This window comes from Salvelinus fontinalis, unplaced genomic scaffold, assembly GCF_029448725.1.
Source record: "Salvelinus fontinalis isolate EN_2023a unplaced genomic scaffold, ASM2944872v1 scaffold_0465, whole genome shotgun sequence".
Taxonomy (NCBI): domain Eukaryota; kingdom Metazoa; phylum Chordata; class Actinopteri; order Salmoniformes; family Salmonidae; genus Salvelinus; species Salvelinus fontinalis.
This window is the reverse complement of record NW_026600674.1, coordinates 123,724-138,568: the sequence shown is the minus strand read 5'-3', so window position 1 is coordinate 138,568 and position 14,845 is coordinate 123,724. Positions and strand designations below refer to the sequence as shown.

General features: G+C 47.7%; 1 protein-coding gene across 1 annotated transcript in view; it reads left to right on the top strand.

Moving 5' to 3' along the window:
* The first annotated feature begins 3,814 nt into the window (after nucleotides 1-3,814).
* The window catches only part of LOC129846176 (tRNA (guanine(26)-N(2))-dimethyltransferase-like), a 15,524-nt gene continuing 4,493 nt past the window's right edge, over nucleotides 3,815-14,845 (top strand). The window contains exons 1-11 of the mRNA XM_055914138.1: nucleotides 3,815-3,967; nucleotides 5,233-5,614; nucleotides 7,015-7,201; nucleotides 7,427-7,614; nucleotides 9,467-9,582; nucleotides 9,702-9,814; nucleotides 10,003-10,151; nucleotides 10,311-10,394; nucleotides 12,664-12,733; nucleotides 12,872-13,006; nucleotides 14,731-14,816. Coding sequence (XP_055770113.1) covers nucleotides 5,349-5,614; nucleotides 7,015-7,201; nucleotides 7,427-7,614; nucleotides 9,467-9,582; nucleotides 9,702-9,814; nucleotides 10,003-10,151; nucleotides 10,311-10,394; nucleotides 12,664-12,733; nucleotides 12,872-13,006; nucleotides 14,731-14,816 — 1,394 coding nt within the window. The 5' untranslated portion in view covers nucleotides 3,815-3,967; nucleotides 5,233-5,348. The remainder of the gene's footprint in view (nucleotides 3,968-5,232; nucleotides 5,615-7,014; nucleotides 7,202-7,426; nucleotides 7,615-9,466; nucleotides 9,583-9,701; nucleotides 9,815-10,002; nucleotides 10,152-10,310; nucleotides 10,395-12,663; nucleotides 12,734-12,871; nucleotides 13,007-14,730; nucleotides 14,817-14,845) is intronic.

Below are 14,845 nucleotides of genomic sequence, written 5' to 3'. Positions count from 1 at the left end.
GGTACTCTATATGCATTTTCTTCTCTCATTTGAAACGTGGGGGCAAGAAATGTGAATTGTTTTGCTCTCAAGAAAAGGGTGCCATTGAAAGCAGTGATTACTGGGGTAGCAGTAAATGTAAAAGTTGACTAAATGAAGGGGAAGATTCCCGGGGTGTTTGTGATGTTCGTCGTTTGGTGTGACGCAGACAGGGTGGTGTGAATAGTGAAGCAGAAGAGTCATTGTCTGTTCTTTTGAGTTTTGATGTTGAGTCTTTGCCTGACAAAGTGATGTTAGGATATATACGTTGTCCTGTACAAGCTTTTGTGCCAAATACGTTACATTGTTACAGGTGTCAAGCTTATGTGCATGTGGCAGCAGTGTGTAGGAGGGAAGTTCCTAGGTGTGATGAAGTGTGCAGAAGTGCATTAAACAAAGGAATGTGTAGCATTGGGGAATAGTAGCGGTATGTGTTAATTGTACGCATGCCCATGGTGCTGGGGATCAGAATTATTATTATTTTATTTTTTTTCACCTTTATTTAACCAGGTAAGCTAGTTGAGAACAAGTTCTCATTTACAACTGCGACCTGGCCAAGATAAAGCAAAGCAGTGCGGCAAAAACAACAACACAGAGTTACATATAAACAAACGTACAGTCAATAACACAATAGAAATATCTATGTACAGTGTGTGCAAATGTAGAAGATTAGGAAGGTAAGGCAATAAATAGGCCATAGTGGTGAAATAATTACAATTAGCATTAACACTGGAGTGATAGATGTGCAGATGATGATGTGCAAGTAGAGATACTGGGGTGCAAAAGAGAAAAAAGATAAATAACAATATGGGGATGAGGTAGTTGGGTGTGCTATTTACAGATTGGCTCTGTACAGGTACAGTGATCGGTAAGCAGCTCTGACAGCTGATGCTTAAAGTCAGAGAGGGAGATATGAGTCTCCAGCTTCAGTGATTTTTGCAATTTGTTCCATTTATTGGCAGCAGAGAACTGGAAGGAAAGGCGGCCAAACAAAGGATATGATGACAGTCGGAACCGGTCTTTTTGCTGATGCCATGTCACATTTTTGTTTTTTATATGACATTCTTTTTTTGTGTGTCAATTTCGACCAGAGTTACATAGGGAATAAATAAACATACATGTCAATTATACAATAGAAAAAGTCTATATACAGTGTGTGCAAATGAGGTAGGATAAGGGAGGTAAGGCAATAAATAGGCCATAGCGGCGAAATAATTACAATATAGCAATTAAACACTGGAGTGATAAATGTGCAGAAGATGAGTGTGCAAGTAGAGATACTGGGGTGCAAAGGAGCAAAATAAATAACAGTTTGGGAATGAGGTAGTTGTTTGGGCTATTTACAGATGGGCTATGTACAGGTGCAGTGATCTGTGAACTGCTCTGACAGTTGGTGCTTTAAGATAGTGAGGCAGATATGAGTTTACAGCTTCAGTGATTTTTGCAGTTCGTTCCAGTCATTGGCAGCAGATAACTGGAAGTAAAGGCGGCCGAAGGAGGAATTGGCTTTGGGGGTGACCAGTGAAATATACCTGCTGGAGCGCGTGCTATGGGTGGGGGCTGCTATGGTGCCCAGTGAGCTGAGATAAGGCGGGGCTTTATGTAGCAAAGACTTATAGATAACCAGTGGGTTTGGCAACGAATATGAAATGAGGGCCAGCCAACGAGAACATACAGGTCGCAGTGGTGGGTAGTATATGGGGCTTTGGTGACAAAACAGATGGCACTGTGATAAACTGCATCCAATTTGCTGAGTAGAGTGTTGGAGGCTATTTTGTAAATGACATTGCCGAAGTCAAGGATTGGTAGGATGGTCAGTTTTACGAGGGTATGTTTGGCGGCATGAGTGCAGGAGGCTTTGTTGCGAAATAGGATGCTGATTGTAGATTTAATATTGGATTGGAGATGCTTAATGTGAGTCTGGAAGGAGAGTTTACAGTCTAACCAGACACCTAGGTATTTGTAGTTGTCCACATATTCGAAGTCAGAACCGTCCAGAGTAGGGATGCTGGACGGGCGGGCAGGTGTGGGCAGCATTCGGTTGAAGAGCATGCTTTTAGTTTTACTTGCATTTAAAAGCAGTTGGAGGCCACAGAAGGAGATTTGTATGGCATTGAAGCTTGTCTGGAGTTTAGTGTGTCCAAAGAAGGGCCAGAAGTATACAGAATGGTGTCGTCTGTATAGAGGTGGATCAGAGAATCACCAGCAGCAAGAGCGACCTCATTGATGTATACAGAGAAAAGAGTCGGCCCGAGGATTGAACCCTGTGGCACCCCCATAGAGACTGCTAGAGGTCCGGACAACAGGCCCTCCGATTTGACACACTGAACTCTGTCTGAGAAGTAGTTGGTGAACCAAGCGAGGCAGTCATTTGAGAAACCAAGGCTGTTGAGTCTGCCAATAAGGATGTGGTGATTGACAGAGTCGAAAGGTTTGGCCAGGTTTATGAATACGGCTGCACAGTATTGTCTCTTATCAATGGCGGTTAAGATATCGTTTAGGACCTTGAGCGTGGCTGAGGTGCACCCATGACCAGCTCGGAAACCAGATTGCATAGCAGAGAAGGTACAGTGGGATTCGAAATGGTCGGTGATCTGTTTGTTAACTTTGCTTTCAAAGACCTTAGAAAGGCAGGGTAGGATATATATAGGTCTGTAGCAGTTTGGGTCTAGAGTGTCTCCCCCTTTGAAGAGGGGGATGGCCGTGGCAGCTTTCCAATCTTTGGGGATCTCAGACAATACGAAAGAGAGGTTGAACAGGCTAGTAATAGGGGTTGCGACAATTTCGGCGGATAATTTTAGAAAGAGAGGGTCCAGATTGTCTAGCCCGGCTGATTTGTAGGGGTCCAGATTTTGCAGCTCTTTCAGAACATCAGCTATCTGAATTTGGGTGAAGGAGAAATGGGGGAGGCTTGGGCAAGTTGCTGTGGGGGGTGCAGGGCTTTTGACCGGGGTAGGGGTAGCCAGGTGGATAGCATGGCCAGCTGTAGAAAAATGCCTATTGAAATTCTCAATTATCGCAGATTTATCGGTGGCGACAGTGTTTCCTAGCCTCAGTGCAGTGGGCAGCTGGGAGGAGGTGCTCTTATTCTCCATGGACTTTACAGTGTCACAGAATATTTTGGAGTTTGTGCTTCAGGATGCAAATTTCTGTTTGAAAAATGTCCTGTGCGAGAGAGGCAGGTTGAGGTTTCCAGGGTTAGAGTATTGCAGAAGTTGTCATATGCTGAGGCAGTGAAGAAGGTAGAAGAAAATGGGTCATGGGGAGGGATCCTGAGAGGAGTGGTGTGAGTAGTAGATCTGTACCAGTACAGAAGGATAGGCCAACAAGTGATATGTGTTTCAGTAAGATTAGATTTTTAGCATTTATAGTAATGGTTATCAACTGTACTGCAGGGATGCAATGTAAGTCACAGAAAATTGAGGTTGTGGTGGCAGCTGCAGAGAGGAATTTGAGTGTGCGAGACGTGACATCAGAAGAGTTACAGTGTGTGTTAAGTGGTGTTGTCCCATCCTTTCAGGTTGTTGGCCTGAGGTAGGACTAAATAGATTTAGAAAGTGGAGTAGGGTGGTGATATTTTAATTATTTTTTATTTTTTTGTGATTGTAGTGTTACATGGTAGGGTATTTGTGTATATATTTTTTTCAAGCAAAGTATAAGCAAGTTGTAATCCAGTCTAGTAGGTGGCGGTAATGCAACATGTATTGGATACTAACCGCAGTTAAACCTCAGCGAAGAAGAAGAATTCGAAACGCGTTTTTACCTTTTTCTGTTTGGTTCTGCGCAGTTTCTGTAGTTGTGGTCCATGCATGTCTGCGTCCATGTGTTAACTTGAGTTTTGCAACAAATAGCTAGTGAGTTATTACCGTTGTCATACAGTAAATATCTAAAATCATCAAATACAGCTACATTTTAAGTTGTCAACTTGGGAAAGTGCGCCGCAGAGAAGGTAATCGTTTTTATCTTACTTGATAGCTAAGTACCGGTAGCTAGCCTGTAAGCGCTTCGGCTCATTTCAATGCAGTCAGTTAGCTATCATTGTGAACTTAGCCGGTGTCAGCATGTCAAAGTTGCAAGTGTTTTATCATAACTTTTAGGGTGTGTATGTTCAATATTAGTTAGATTGCTGGTGTCTTTTTTTCTCTCTGACAAAACAAGCTCTGACTACTTTGAAGGGGGTGCGCCCTGGTTTATGTAGCTAGCTTGCTACCTTAGCAAGCTGCTCTGACTTCAACTCAGGCATCATTAACGTAATAGATCATCTTTGCTTCAAGCCATGGTTTAGCTAACAGTCTTTGTCCAACAGCTCATTTTCTGTGTGTGTTGTCAGTTCATGCTCTAGTTTAAACTGTGGAGGAAGAGCCCTAAATCTAACCAATATGTTTTTCCAACAGCACTGTGTAACCTCGCCCAATATCAAATCAAGTTTATTTTATATAGCCCTTCGTACATCAGCTAATATCTAGAAGTGCTGTACAGAAACCCAGCCTAAAACCCCAAACAGCAAGCATTGCAGGTGTAGAAGAACCGTGGCTAGGAAAAACTCCCTAGAAAGGCCAAAACCTAGGAAGAAACCTAGAGAGGAACCAGGCTATGAGGGGTGACCAGTCCTCTTCTGGCTGTGCGGGGTGGAGATTATAACAGAACATGGCCAAGATGTTCAAATGTTCATAAATGACCAGCATGGTCAAATAATAATCAGTTGTAAATGTCAGTTGGCTTTTCATAGCCGATCATTAAGAGTATCTCTACCGCTCCTGCGGTCTCTAGAGAGTTGAAAACAGCAGGTCTGGGACAGGTAGCACGTCCGGTGGACAGGTCAGGGTTCCAACTTGTACTGTAACTTGACTCCTTAAGGTCCTTAAGGAGACCTATGTTATTTTCAGAGGTATAATTTACTGGCCCTGACAGCCAAGTACTCCCATCTAAACGTGAATCGATTCTCAATTGCAATATGGTTCTAGAAACGTAAAACCCATGACTTTCATATGACATCAAAATAATTAAACAAATGCAAAATATACACGTACTGTACACTGCAAGCGATGCATGTTAATTTTCAGACCGAGCATCTGGTCTCTTAACAAAACTCCCCCGGACAGTAGACGCCTTCGTCTGATGACTCTTATGTGTAATGTAATGGAACTGGTGGTCATGATCAATGGCTGTCTGTGACAACTGACCATTATAACACATTGTTGTAATTTCTTCCAGGACTGAGAAGTGCCCTATGCTGATCATCACCGCTACTCCCCCTCTTAACTGTACCCTTCACCCACCAGAGGATTCTAAGGACAGTTGGCAGTGTTGCCTACAGGGGACTGAGAACCATGGAGCCCCTCAGGGCCCCTCAGGATCCACAAGTTAACACCACCCTGTCTGGGGTAGACACCAAGCCTCAGCCCCCTACTTCTGGAGTCCCAATGGAGGGCTTGAACCCAACTCCAGCTGCCTCAACACCTGACCAGGAGATGCCCCCGACAACGGGGTTGTTGCCAGGGGAGACAGTTGTCAGGGAGGGCAAGGCGGCCATATTGTTTCCCAGTGCCAACGAGGTGTTTTACAACCCTGTGCAGGAGTTCAACAGAGATCTGACGTGAGTTTATCTGATGGGGCGTATTCACTAGGAAGTAAACAGAACAGAGGGACCTACCTGAATTTGTCCAATAGAAACTCTCATACAGTTTGCTTTGGTGTGCACTTACGAATACACACCTACTGGTCCTTTATCCCTTAGCTGGCCCAACGTTCATACACCCCTACTGGTCCTTTATCCCTTAGCTGGCCCAACGTTCATACACCCCTACTGGTCCTTTATCCCTTAGCTGGCCCAACGTTCACACACCCCTACTGGTCCTTTATCCCTTAGCTGGCCCAACGTTCATACACCCCTACTGGTCCTTTATCCCTTAGCTGGCCCAACGTTCATACACCCCTACTGGTCCTTTATCCCTTAGCTGGCCCAACGTTCACACACCCCTACTGGTCCTTTATCCCTTAGCTGGCCCAACGTTCACACACCCCTACTGGTCCTTTATCCCTTAGCTGGCCCAACGTTCATACACCCCTACTGGTCCTTTATCCCTTAGCTGGCCCAACGTTCATACACCCCTACTGGTCCTTTATCCCTTAGCTGGCCCAACGTTCATACACCCCTACTGGTCCTTTATTCCTTAGCTGGCCCAACGTTCATACACCCCTATTGGTCCTTTATCCCTTAGCTGGCCCAACGTTCATACACCCCTACTGGTCCTTTATCCCTCAGCTGGCCCAACGTTCATACACCCCTACTGGTCCTTTATCCCTTAGCTGGCCCAACGTTCATACACCCCTACTGGTCCTTTATCCCTTAGCTGGCCCAACGGTCATACACCCCTACTGGTCCTTTATCCCTTAGCTGGCCCAACGTTCACACACCCCTACTGGTCCTTTATCCCTTAGCTGGCCCAACGTTCATACACCCCTACTGGTCCTTTATCCCTTAGCTGGCCCAACGGTCATACACCCCTACTGGTCCTTTATCCCTTAGCTGGCCCAACGGTCATACACCCCTACTGGTCCTTTATCCCTTAGCTGGCCCAACGGTCATACACCCCTACTGGTCCTTTATCCCTTAGCTGGCCCAACGTTCACACACCCCTACTGGTCCTTTATCCCCTAGCTGGCCCAACGTTCATACACCCCTACTGGTCCTTTTACCCCTTAGCTGGCCCAACGTTCACACACCCCTACTGGTCCTTTATTCCTTAGCTGGCCCAACGTTCATACACCCCTACTGGTCCTTTATCCCTGCACAATTGGCCCAACATCGTCCGGGTTAGAGGAGGGTTTGACCGGCGGGGCTTTACATGTAGGCCGTCATTAAGAATTTGTTCTTAATTGACTTGCCTAGTTAAATGAAGGTACAATAAATATGGCTCAGGCTATTGTAGCTAGCTGGTTGTTCATCACAGGTATACCTGCTTCATGTCTCCGTCTTGCCCCCCTTCTCTCCAGGTGTGCGGTGGTTACAGAGTTTGCCCGGGAGCAGATGTCCCGGAGGGGGGTGAAGGTGGTAGTGCCAGGGGAGAAGAAGAGGGTGGTGGTCAATCTAGCTGACGAGGAGAAAGAGACAGAGATGCAGACAGGGGAGAAAGGAGGAGAGGAGCCAGTCGTAATTGCTTCAGTGGGGGAGCGCTGTCAGGTATGAAAAAGCATGGAGATGTGTGTGTGTGTATGTAGATGTGTATGGAGATGTGTGTGTGTGTGTATGCTTGCATCCATGTTCTAACCCTACCATTCTCTTCTCTCCACAATGGTCTGCCAGTGTGTTGGTATTCTAACCCTACCATTCTCCTCTCCTCCATCCAGAATGGTCTGTCAGTGTGTTTGTGTTGGTATTGTAACCCTACCGTTCTCCTCCATCCAGAATGGTCTGCGTGTGTTGGAGGGTCTGGCAGCGTCTGGCCTACGCTCTGTGAGGTTTGCTCTGGAGGTGCCTGGTCTATCTAGCGTCACGGCTAACGACTTCTCAGCCAAGGCTGCTGCCCTCATCGCCCGCAATGCCCAGCACAATGGGGTCACACACCTACTGCAGGCCAGCCAGAGAGACGCCAGGTTGGTCTCTCTCTCTCCTTTATCTCATTCTTTTCTTCTTATTTTCTTTTTTCTTTATGTGCTTGCTCACTCAGACAGTCTTCTCGGAGTCAAACTATCACTCTCCATTTATCTTTTCTTCTTTCTCCCTATTATTCAATCTCTCTCCCTCTTTACCTCTCTTTCAATCCACCTATTTCTCCTTCCCTCTGCCCCCCCATCATGTTAATCCCGCCCCGTCTCGTTCCTCCAGCATGTTAATCCCGCCCCGTCTCGTTCCTCCAGCATGTTAATCCCGCCCCGTCTCGTTCCTCCAGCATGTTAATCCCTCCCCGTCTCGTTCCTCCAGCATGTTAATCCCTCCCCGTCTCGTTCCTCCATCATGTTAATCCCTCCCCGTCTCGTTCCTCCATCATGTTAATCCCTCCCCGTCTCGTTCCTCCAGCATGTTAATCCCTCCCCGTCTCGTTCCTCCAGCATGTTAATCCCTCCCCGTCTCGTTCCTCCAGCATGTTAATCCCTCCCCGTCTCGTTCCCCCAGCATGTTAATCCCGCCCCGTCTCGTTCCTCCATCATGTTAATCCCTCCCCGTCTCGTTCCTCCATCATGTTAATCCCTCCCCGTCTCGTTCCTCCATCATGTTAATCCCGCCCCGTCTCGTTCCCCCAGCATGTTAATCCCGCCCCGTCTCGTTCCCCCAGCATGTTAATCCCGCCCCGTCTCGTTCCCCCAGCATGTTAATCCCGCCCCGTCTCGTTCCCCCAGCATGTTAATCCCGCCCCGTCTCGTTCCCCCAGCATGTTAATCCCGCCCCGTCTCGTTACCCCAGCATGTTAATCCCGCCCCGTCTCGTTCCCCCAGCATGTTAATCCCGCCCCGTCTCGTTCCCCCAGCATGTTAATCCCGCCCCGTCTCATTCCCCCAGCATGTTAATCCCGCCCCGTCTCGTTCCCCTAGCATGTTAATTCCGCCCCGTCTCGTTCCCCCAGCATGTTAATCCCGCCCCGTCTCGTTCCCCCAGCATGTTAATCCCGCCCCGTCTCGTTCCCCCAGCATGTTAATCCCGCCCCGTCTCGTTCCCCCAGCATGTTAATCCCGCCCCGTCTCGTTCCCCCAGCATGTTAATCCCGCCCGTCTCGTTCCCCCAGCATGTTAATCCCGCCCGTCTCGTTCCCCCAGCATGTTAATCCCGCCCCGTCTCGTTCCCCCAGCATGTTAATCCCGCCCCGTCTCGTTCCCCCAGCATGTTAATCCCGCCCCGTCTCGTTCCCCCAGCATGTTAATCCCGCCCCGTCTCGTTCCCCCAGCATGTTAATCCCGCCCCGTCTCGTTCCCCCAGCATGTTAATCCCGCCCCGTCTCGTTCCCCCAGCATGTTAATCCCGCCCCGTCTCGTTCCCCCAGCATGTTAATCCCGCCCCGTCTCGTTCCCCCAGCATGTTAATCCCGCCCCGTCTCGTTCCCCCAGCATGTTAATCCCGCCCCGTCTCGTTACCCCAGCATGTTAATCCCGCCCCGTCTCGTTCCCCCAGCATGTTAATCCCGCCCCGTCTCGTTCCCCCAGCATGTTAATCCCGCCCCGTCTCGTTCCCCCAGCATGTTAATCCCGCCCCGTTCCCCCAGCATGTTAATCCCGTCTCGTTCCCCCAGCATGTTAATCCCGCCCCGTCTCGTTCATCCATCATGTTAATCCCGCCCCGTCTCGTTCATCCATCATGTTAATCCCGCCCCGTCTCGTTCCTCCAGCATGTTAATCCCTCCCCGTCTCGTTCATCCAGCATGTTAATCCCGCCCCGTCTCGTTCATCCATCATGTTAATCCCGTCCTGTCTCGTTCATCCATCATGTTAATCCCGTCCTGTCTCATTCCTCCAGCATGCTGATGTATGAGATGCGGGGGAAGAAGGACCGCTATGATGTCATAGACCTGGACCCCTACGGAAGCCCCGCCCCTTTCCTGGATGCCGCCGTCCAGGCCGTCGGTGAAGGAGGTCCGTAGACGTCCGTCAGTTAACCTCTCTGCTGAACATGTTTATGTGTCAGCGACAGAAACATTGGGGGTGTTTTCCAGTGTGGTTTTCCTAAAGCCGTCTCTCTCTCTCTCCCCCAGGTCTGTTGTGTGTGACGTGTACTGACATGGCTGTGATGGCTGGTAACAGTGGGGAGACCTGCTACAGCAAATACGGCTCTGTCTCCATCAAAGCCAAGTACTGCCATGAGATGGTGAGGAACGCTGGGCTGAACTGTATTCCAGCAGCGTGTAGTTTCAACTGAAACTGGTTGCAAGAACAACCTTGTTGGTAGAATACGTGTGTAGTAGAAGGAACATTTAGGAAAGTTGTGTGAATCCATTTAGAATATCAGTTTGAGAGTTTAGCTGTGTAGCTTGTCTCGTCTCCCTCCTCCCCCAGGCTCTGCGTATCATCCTGCATAGTCTGGACCAGAGAGCTAATGTGTACCAGCGGTACATCCACCCTCTGCTCTGTGTCAGTGTGGACTTCTACATACGAGTGTTTGTCAGGGTACACACTGGACAGGCCATGGTCAAAAACTCAGCAAGGTATGGACACACACACACACACACACACACACACACACACTGTAACAATACTTTATCTAGATATAAAGTCTTCATAACGGACTTTAAAGTTGTTATTCTGAAGATATGATGCCGTTACGCCGGTCATGACGTGTTGATTGATTTGATGTTGTGTTTCAGTAAACAAGCGTTGGTGTATAACTGTGTAGGCTGTGGCTCGTTCCACTTACAACGCCTGGGCAAGAGGACGACTCAGGGAAAACAGTAAGACACTATTTCTCTATAGGGGTTATTCCTGTCGAGTTGGGGAACTTGTGTGTGTTAATGTTTCTCTCTCTCTGTGTGTGTGTTAATGTTTCTCTCTCTCTGTGTGTGTGTTAATGTTTCTCTCTCTCTGTGTGTGTGTTAATGTTTCTCTCTCTCTGTGTGTGTGTTAATGTTTCTCTCTCTGTGTGTGTGTGTGTTAATGTTTCTCTCTCTGTGTGTGTGTTAATGTTTCTCTCTGTGTGTGTGTGTTAATGTTTCTCTCTCTCTGTGTGTGTGTGTTAATGTTTCTCTCTCTGTGTGTGTGTGTTAATGTTTCTCTCTCTCTGTGTGTGTGTTAATGTTTCGCTCTCTCTGTGTGTGTGTTAATGTTTCGCTCTCTCTCTGTGTGTGTTAATGTTTCGCTCTCTCTGTGTGTGTGTTAATGTTTCTCTCTCTCTCTGTGTGTGTGTTAATGTTTCTCTCTCTCTCTGTGTGTGTGTTAATGTTTCTCTCTCTCTGTGTGTGTGTGTTAATGTTTCGCTCTCTCTGTGTGTGTGTTAATGTTTCTCTCTCTCTCTGTGTGTGTGTTAATGTTTCTCTCTCTCTCTGTGTGTGCGTTAATGTTTCTCTCTCTCTGTGTGTGTGTTAATGTTTCTCTCTCTCTGTGTGTGTTAATGTTTCGCTCTCTCTGTGTGTGTTAATGTTTTGCTCTCTCTGTGTGTGTGTTAATGTTTCGCTCTCTCTGTGTCTGTGTTAATGTTTCGCTCTCTCTGTGTCTGTGTTAATGTTTCGCTCTCTCTGTGTCTGTGTTAATGTTTCGCTCTCTCTGTGTCTGTGTTAATGTTTCGCTCTCTCTGTGTCTGTGTTAATGTTTCGCTCTCTCTGTGTCTGTGTTAATGTTTCGCTCTCTCTGTGTCTGTGTTAATGTTTCGCTCTCTCTGTGTCTGTGTTAATGTTTCGCTCTCTCTGTGTGTGTGTTAATGTTTCGCTCTCTCTGTGTGTGTGTTAATGTTTCGCTCTCTCTGTGTGTGTGTTAATGTTTCGCTCTCTCTGTGTGTGTGTTAATGTTTCGCTCTCTCTGTGTGTGTGTTAATGTTTCGCTCTCTCTGTGTGTGTGTTAATGTTTCGCTCTCTCTGTGTGTGTGTTAATGTTTCGCTCTCTCTGTGTGTGTGTTAATGTTTCGCTCTCTCTGTGTGTGTGTTAATGTTTCGCTCTCTCTGTGTGTGTGTTAATGTTTCGCTCTCTCTGTGTGTGTGTTAATGTTTCGCTCTCTCTGTGTGTGTGTTAATGTTTCGCTCTCTCTGTGTGTGTGTTAATGTTTCGCTCTCTCTGTGTGTGTGTTAATGTTTCGCTCTCTCTGTGTGTGTGTTAATGTTTCGCTCTCTCTCTGTGTGTGTGTTAATGTTTCGCTCTCTCTCTGTGTGTGTGTTAATGTTTCGCTCTCTCTCTGTGTGTGTGTTAATGTTTCGCTCTCTCTCTGTGTGTGTGTTAATGTTTCGCTCTCTCTCTGTGTGTGTGTTAATGTTTCGCTCTCTCTCTGTGTGTGTGTTAATGTTTCGCTCTCTCTCTGTGTGTGTGTTAATGTTTCGCTCTCTCTGTGTGTGTGTTAATGTTTCGCTCTCTCTCTGTGTGTGTTAATGTTTCGCTCTCTGTGTGTGTGTTAATGTTTCGCTCTCTCTGTGTGTGTGTTAATGTTTCGCTCTCTCTGTGTTTGTTAATGTTTCTCGCTCTCTGTGTTTGTTAATGTTTCTCGCTCTCTGTGTGTGTGTTAATGTTTCTCGCTCTCTGTGTGTGTGTTAATGTTTCGCTCTCTGTGTGTGTGTTAATGTTTCGCTCTCTCTGTGTGTGTGTTAATGTTTCGCTCTCTCTGTGTGTGTGTTAATGTTTCGCTCTCTCTGTGTGTGTGTTAATGTTTCGCTCTCTCTGTGTGTGTGTTAATGTTTCGCTCTCTCTGTGTGTGTGTTAATGTTTCTCTCTCTCTCTGTGTGTGTTAATGTTTCTCTCTCTCTCTCTGTGTGTGTTAATGTTTCGCTCTCTCTGTGTGTGTGTGTTAATGTTTCGCTCTCTCTGTGTGTGTGTTTTAATGTTTCGCTCTCTCTGTGTGTGTGTTTTAATGTTTCGCTCTCTCTGTGTGTGTGTTTTAATGTTTCGCTCTCTGTGTGTGTGTGTTAATGTTTCTCTCTCTGTGTGTGTGTGTTAATGTTTCTCTCTCTCTGTGTGTGTGTTAATGTTTCTCTCTCTCTGTGTGTGTGTTAATGTTTCGCGCTCTCTGTGTGTGTGTTTCAGTATAAAGTACTCTGCAGCCACTGGACCGCCGGTCGGAGCAGAGTGTGAACACTGTGGACACAGACACCAGGTGAGGACACACACACACACACACACACACACACACACACACACACACACACACACACACACACACACACACACACACACACAGTCTCTTACTTTCTCACGCATTCTCTCTGACACGTCTCTCCCTCCTCCTCTGTAGCTGGGTGGTCCTATCTGGGGTGAGGCCCTCCATGACCTGAGCTTCGTTCAGAAGGTTCTATCTGCCGTGTCTGGGAACCCGTCCCGCTTTGGAACCGCCCGTCGCATAGAGGGCATGCTCAGCATGGTCACAGAGGTGAGAGGTTAGGGGTCAAAGGGCAACAAGAAGCAGTCTGAAATACACTTTCTATTATTACATGGAATAAGACATGGGAGGCCTTTTCTCAACTGCATGCTGCTCTCCTCCTTCTCAAAACCCATTGGAGGAGAAGGTCAGAGGTGAGGAGAAGGTCAGATGTGAGGAGAAGGTCAGAGGTGAGGAGAAGGTCAGAGGTGAGGAGAAGGTCAGAGGTGAGGAGAAGGTCAGAGGTGAGGAGAAGGTCAGAGGTGAGGAGAAGGTCATGGGCAAGGAGAAGGTCAGGGGCGGGGAGAAGGTCAGGGGCGGGGAGAAGGTCAGGGGCGGGGAGAAGGTCAGGGGCGAGGAGAAGGTCAGGGGCGAGGAGAATGATCCGAGGTTAGGTTGGGGTTGTCACTCTTAATGGTAGGATTGGGAGAAAGGGTCAGCTGATCTGAGGTTAGGTTGGGGTTGTCACTCTTAATGGTAGGATTGGGAGAAAGGGTCGGCTGATCTGAGGTTGGGGTTGTCACTCTTAATGGTAGGATTGGGAGAAAGGGTCGGCTGATCCGAGGTTAGGTTGGGGTTGTCACTCTTAATGGTAGGATTGGGAGAAAGGGTCAGCTGATCTGAGGTTGGGGTTGTCACTCTTAATGGTAGGATTGGGAGAAAGGGTCGGCTGATCTGAGGTTGGGGTTGTCACTCTTAATGGTAGGATTGGGAGAAAGGGTCAGCTGATCTGAGGTTAGGTTGGGGTTGTCACTCTTAATGGTAGGATTGGGAGAAAGGGTCAGCTGATCTGAGGTTAGGTTGGGGTTGTCACTCTTAATGGTAGGATTGGGAGAAAGGGTCGGCTGATCTGAGGTTGGGGTTGTCACTCTTAATGGTAGGATTGGGAGAAAGGGTCGGCTGATCTGAGGTTGGGGTTGTCACTCTTAATGGTAGGATTGGGAGAAAGGGTCGGCTGATCTGAGGTTAGGTTGGGGTTGTCACTCTTAATGGTAGGATTGGGAGAAAGGGTCGGCTGATCTGAGGTTAGGTTGGGGTTGTCACTCTTAATGGTAGGATTGGGAGAAAGGGTCAGCTGATCTGAGGTTAGGTTGGGGTTGTCACTCTTAATGGTAGGATTGGGAGAAAGGGTCGGCTGATCTGAGGTTGGGGTTGTCACTCTTAATGGTAGGATTGGGAGAAAGGGTCGGCTGATCTGAGGTTAGGTTGGGGTTGTCACTCTTAATGGTAGGATTGGGAGAAAGGGTCAGCTGATCTGAGGTTAGGTTGGGGTTGTCACTCTTAATGGTAGGATTGGGAGAAAGGGTCGGCTGATCTGAGGTTAGGTTGGGGTTGTCACTCTTAATGGTAGGATTGGGAGAAAGGGTCGGCTGATCTGAGGTTGGGGTTGTCACTCTTAATGGTAGGATTGGGAGAAAGGGTCAGCTGATCTGAGGTTAGGTTGGGGTTGTCACTCTTAATGGTAGGATTGGGAGAAAGGGTCGGCTGATCTGAGGTTAGGTTGGGGTTGTCACTCTTAATGGTAGGATTGGGAGAAAGGGTCAGCTGATCCGAGGTTAGGTTGGGGTTGTCACTCTTAATGGTAGGATTGGGAGAAAGGGTCAGCTGATCTGAGGTTAGGTTGGGGTTGTCACTCTTAATGATAGGATTGGGAGAAAGGGTCAGCTGATCTGAGGTCTGCCTAAGATGAGCCAGGTGTAATGTCCAAACTTGAACTGTTGTCTCTGTGTGTCCAGGAGCTGGAGGATGTGCCTCTATACTACACGTTGGACAACCTGAGCAGCACAGTACACTGCAGCACTCCCCCTCTGCTCCAATTCAGGTCAGACCTGCTCTCCCTCTCATATGACT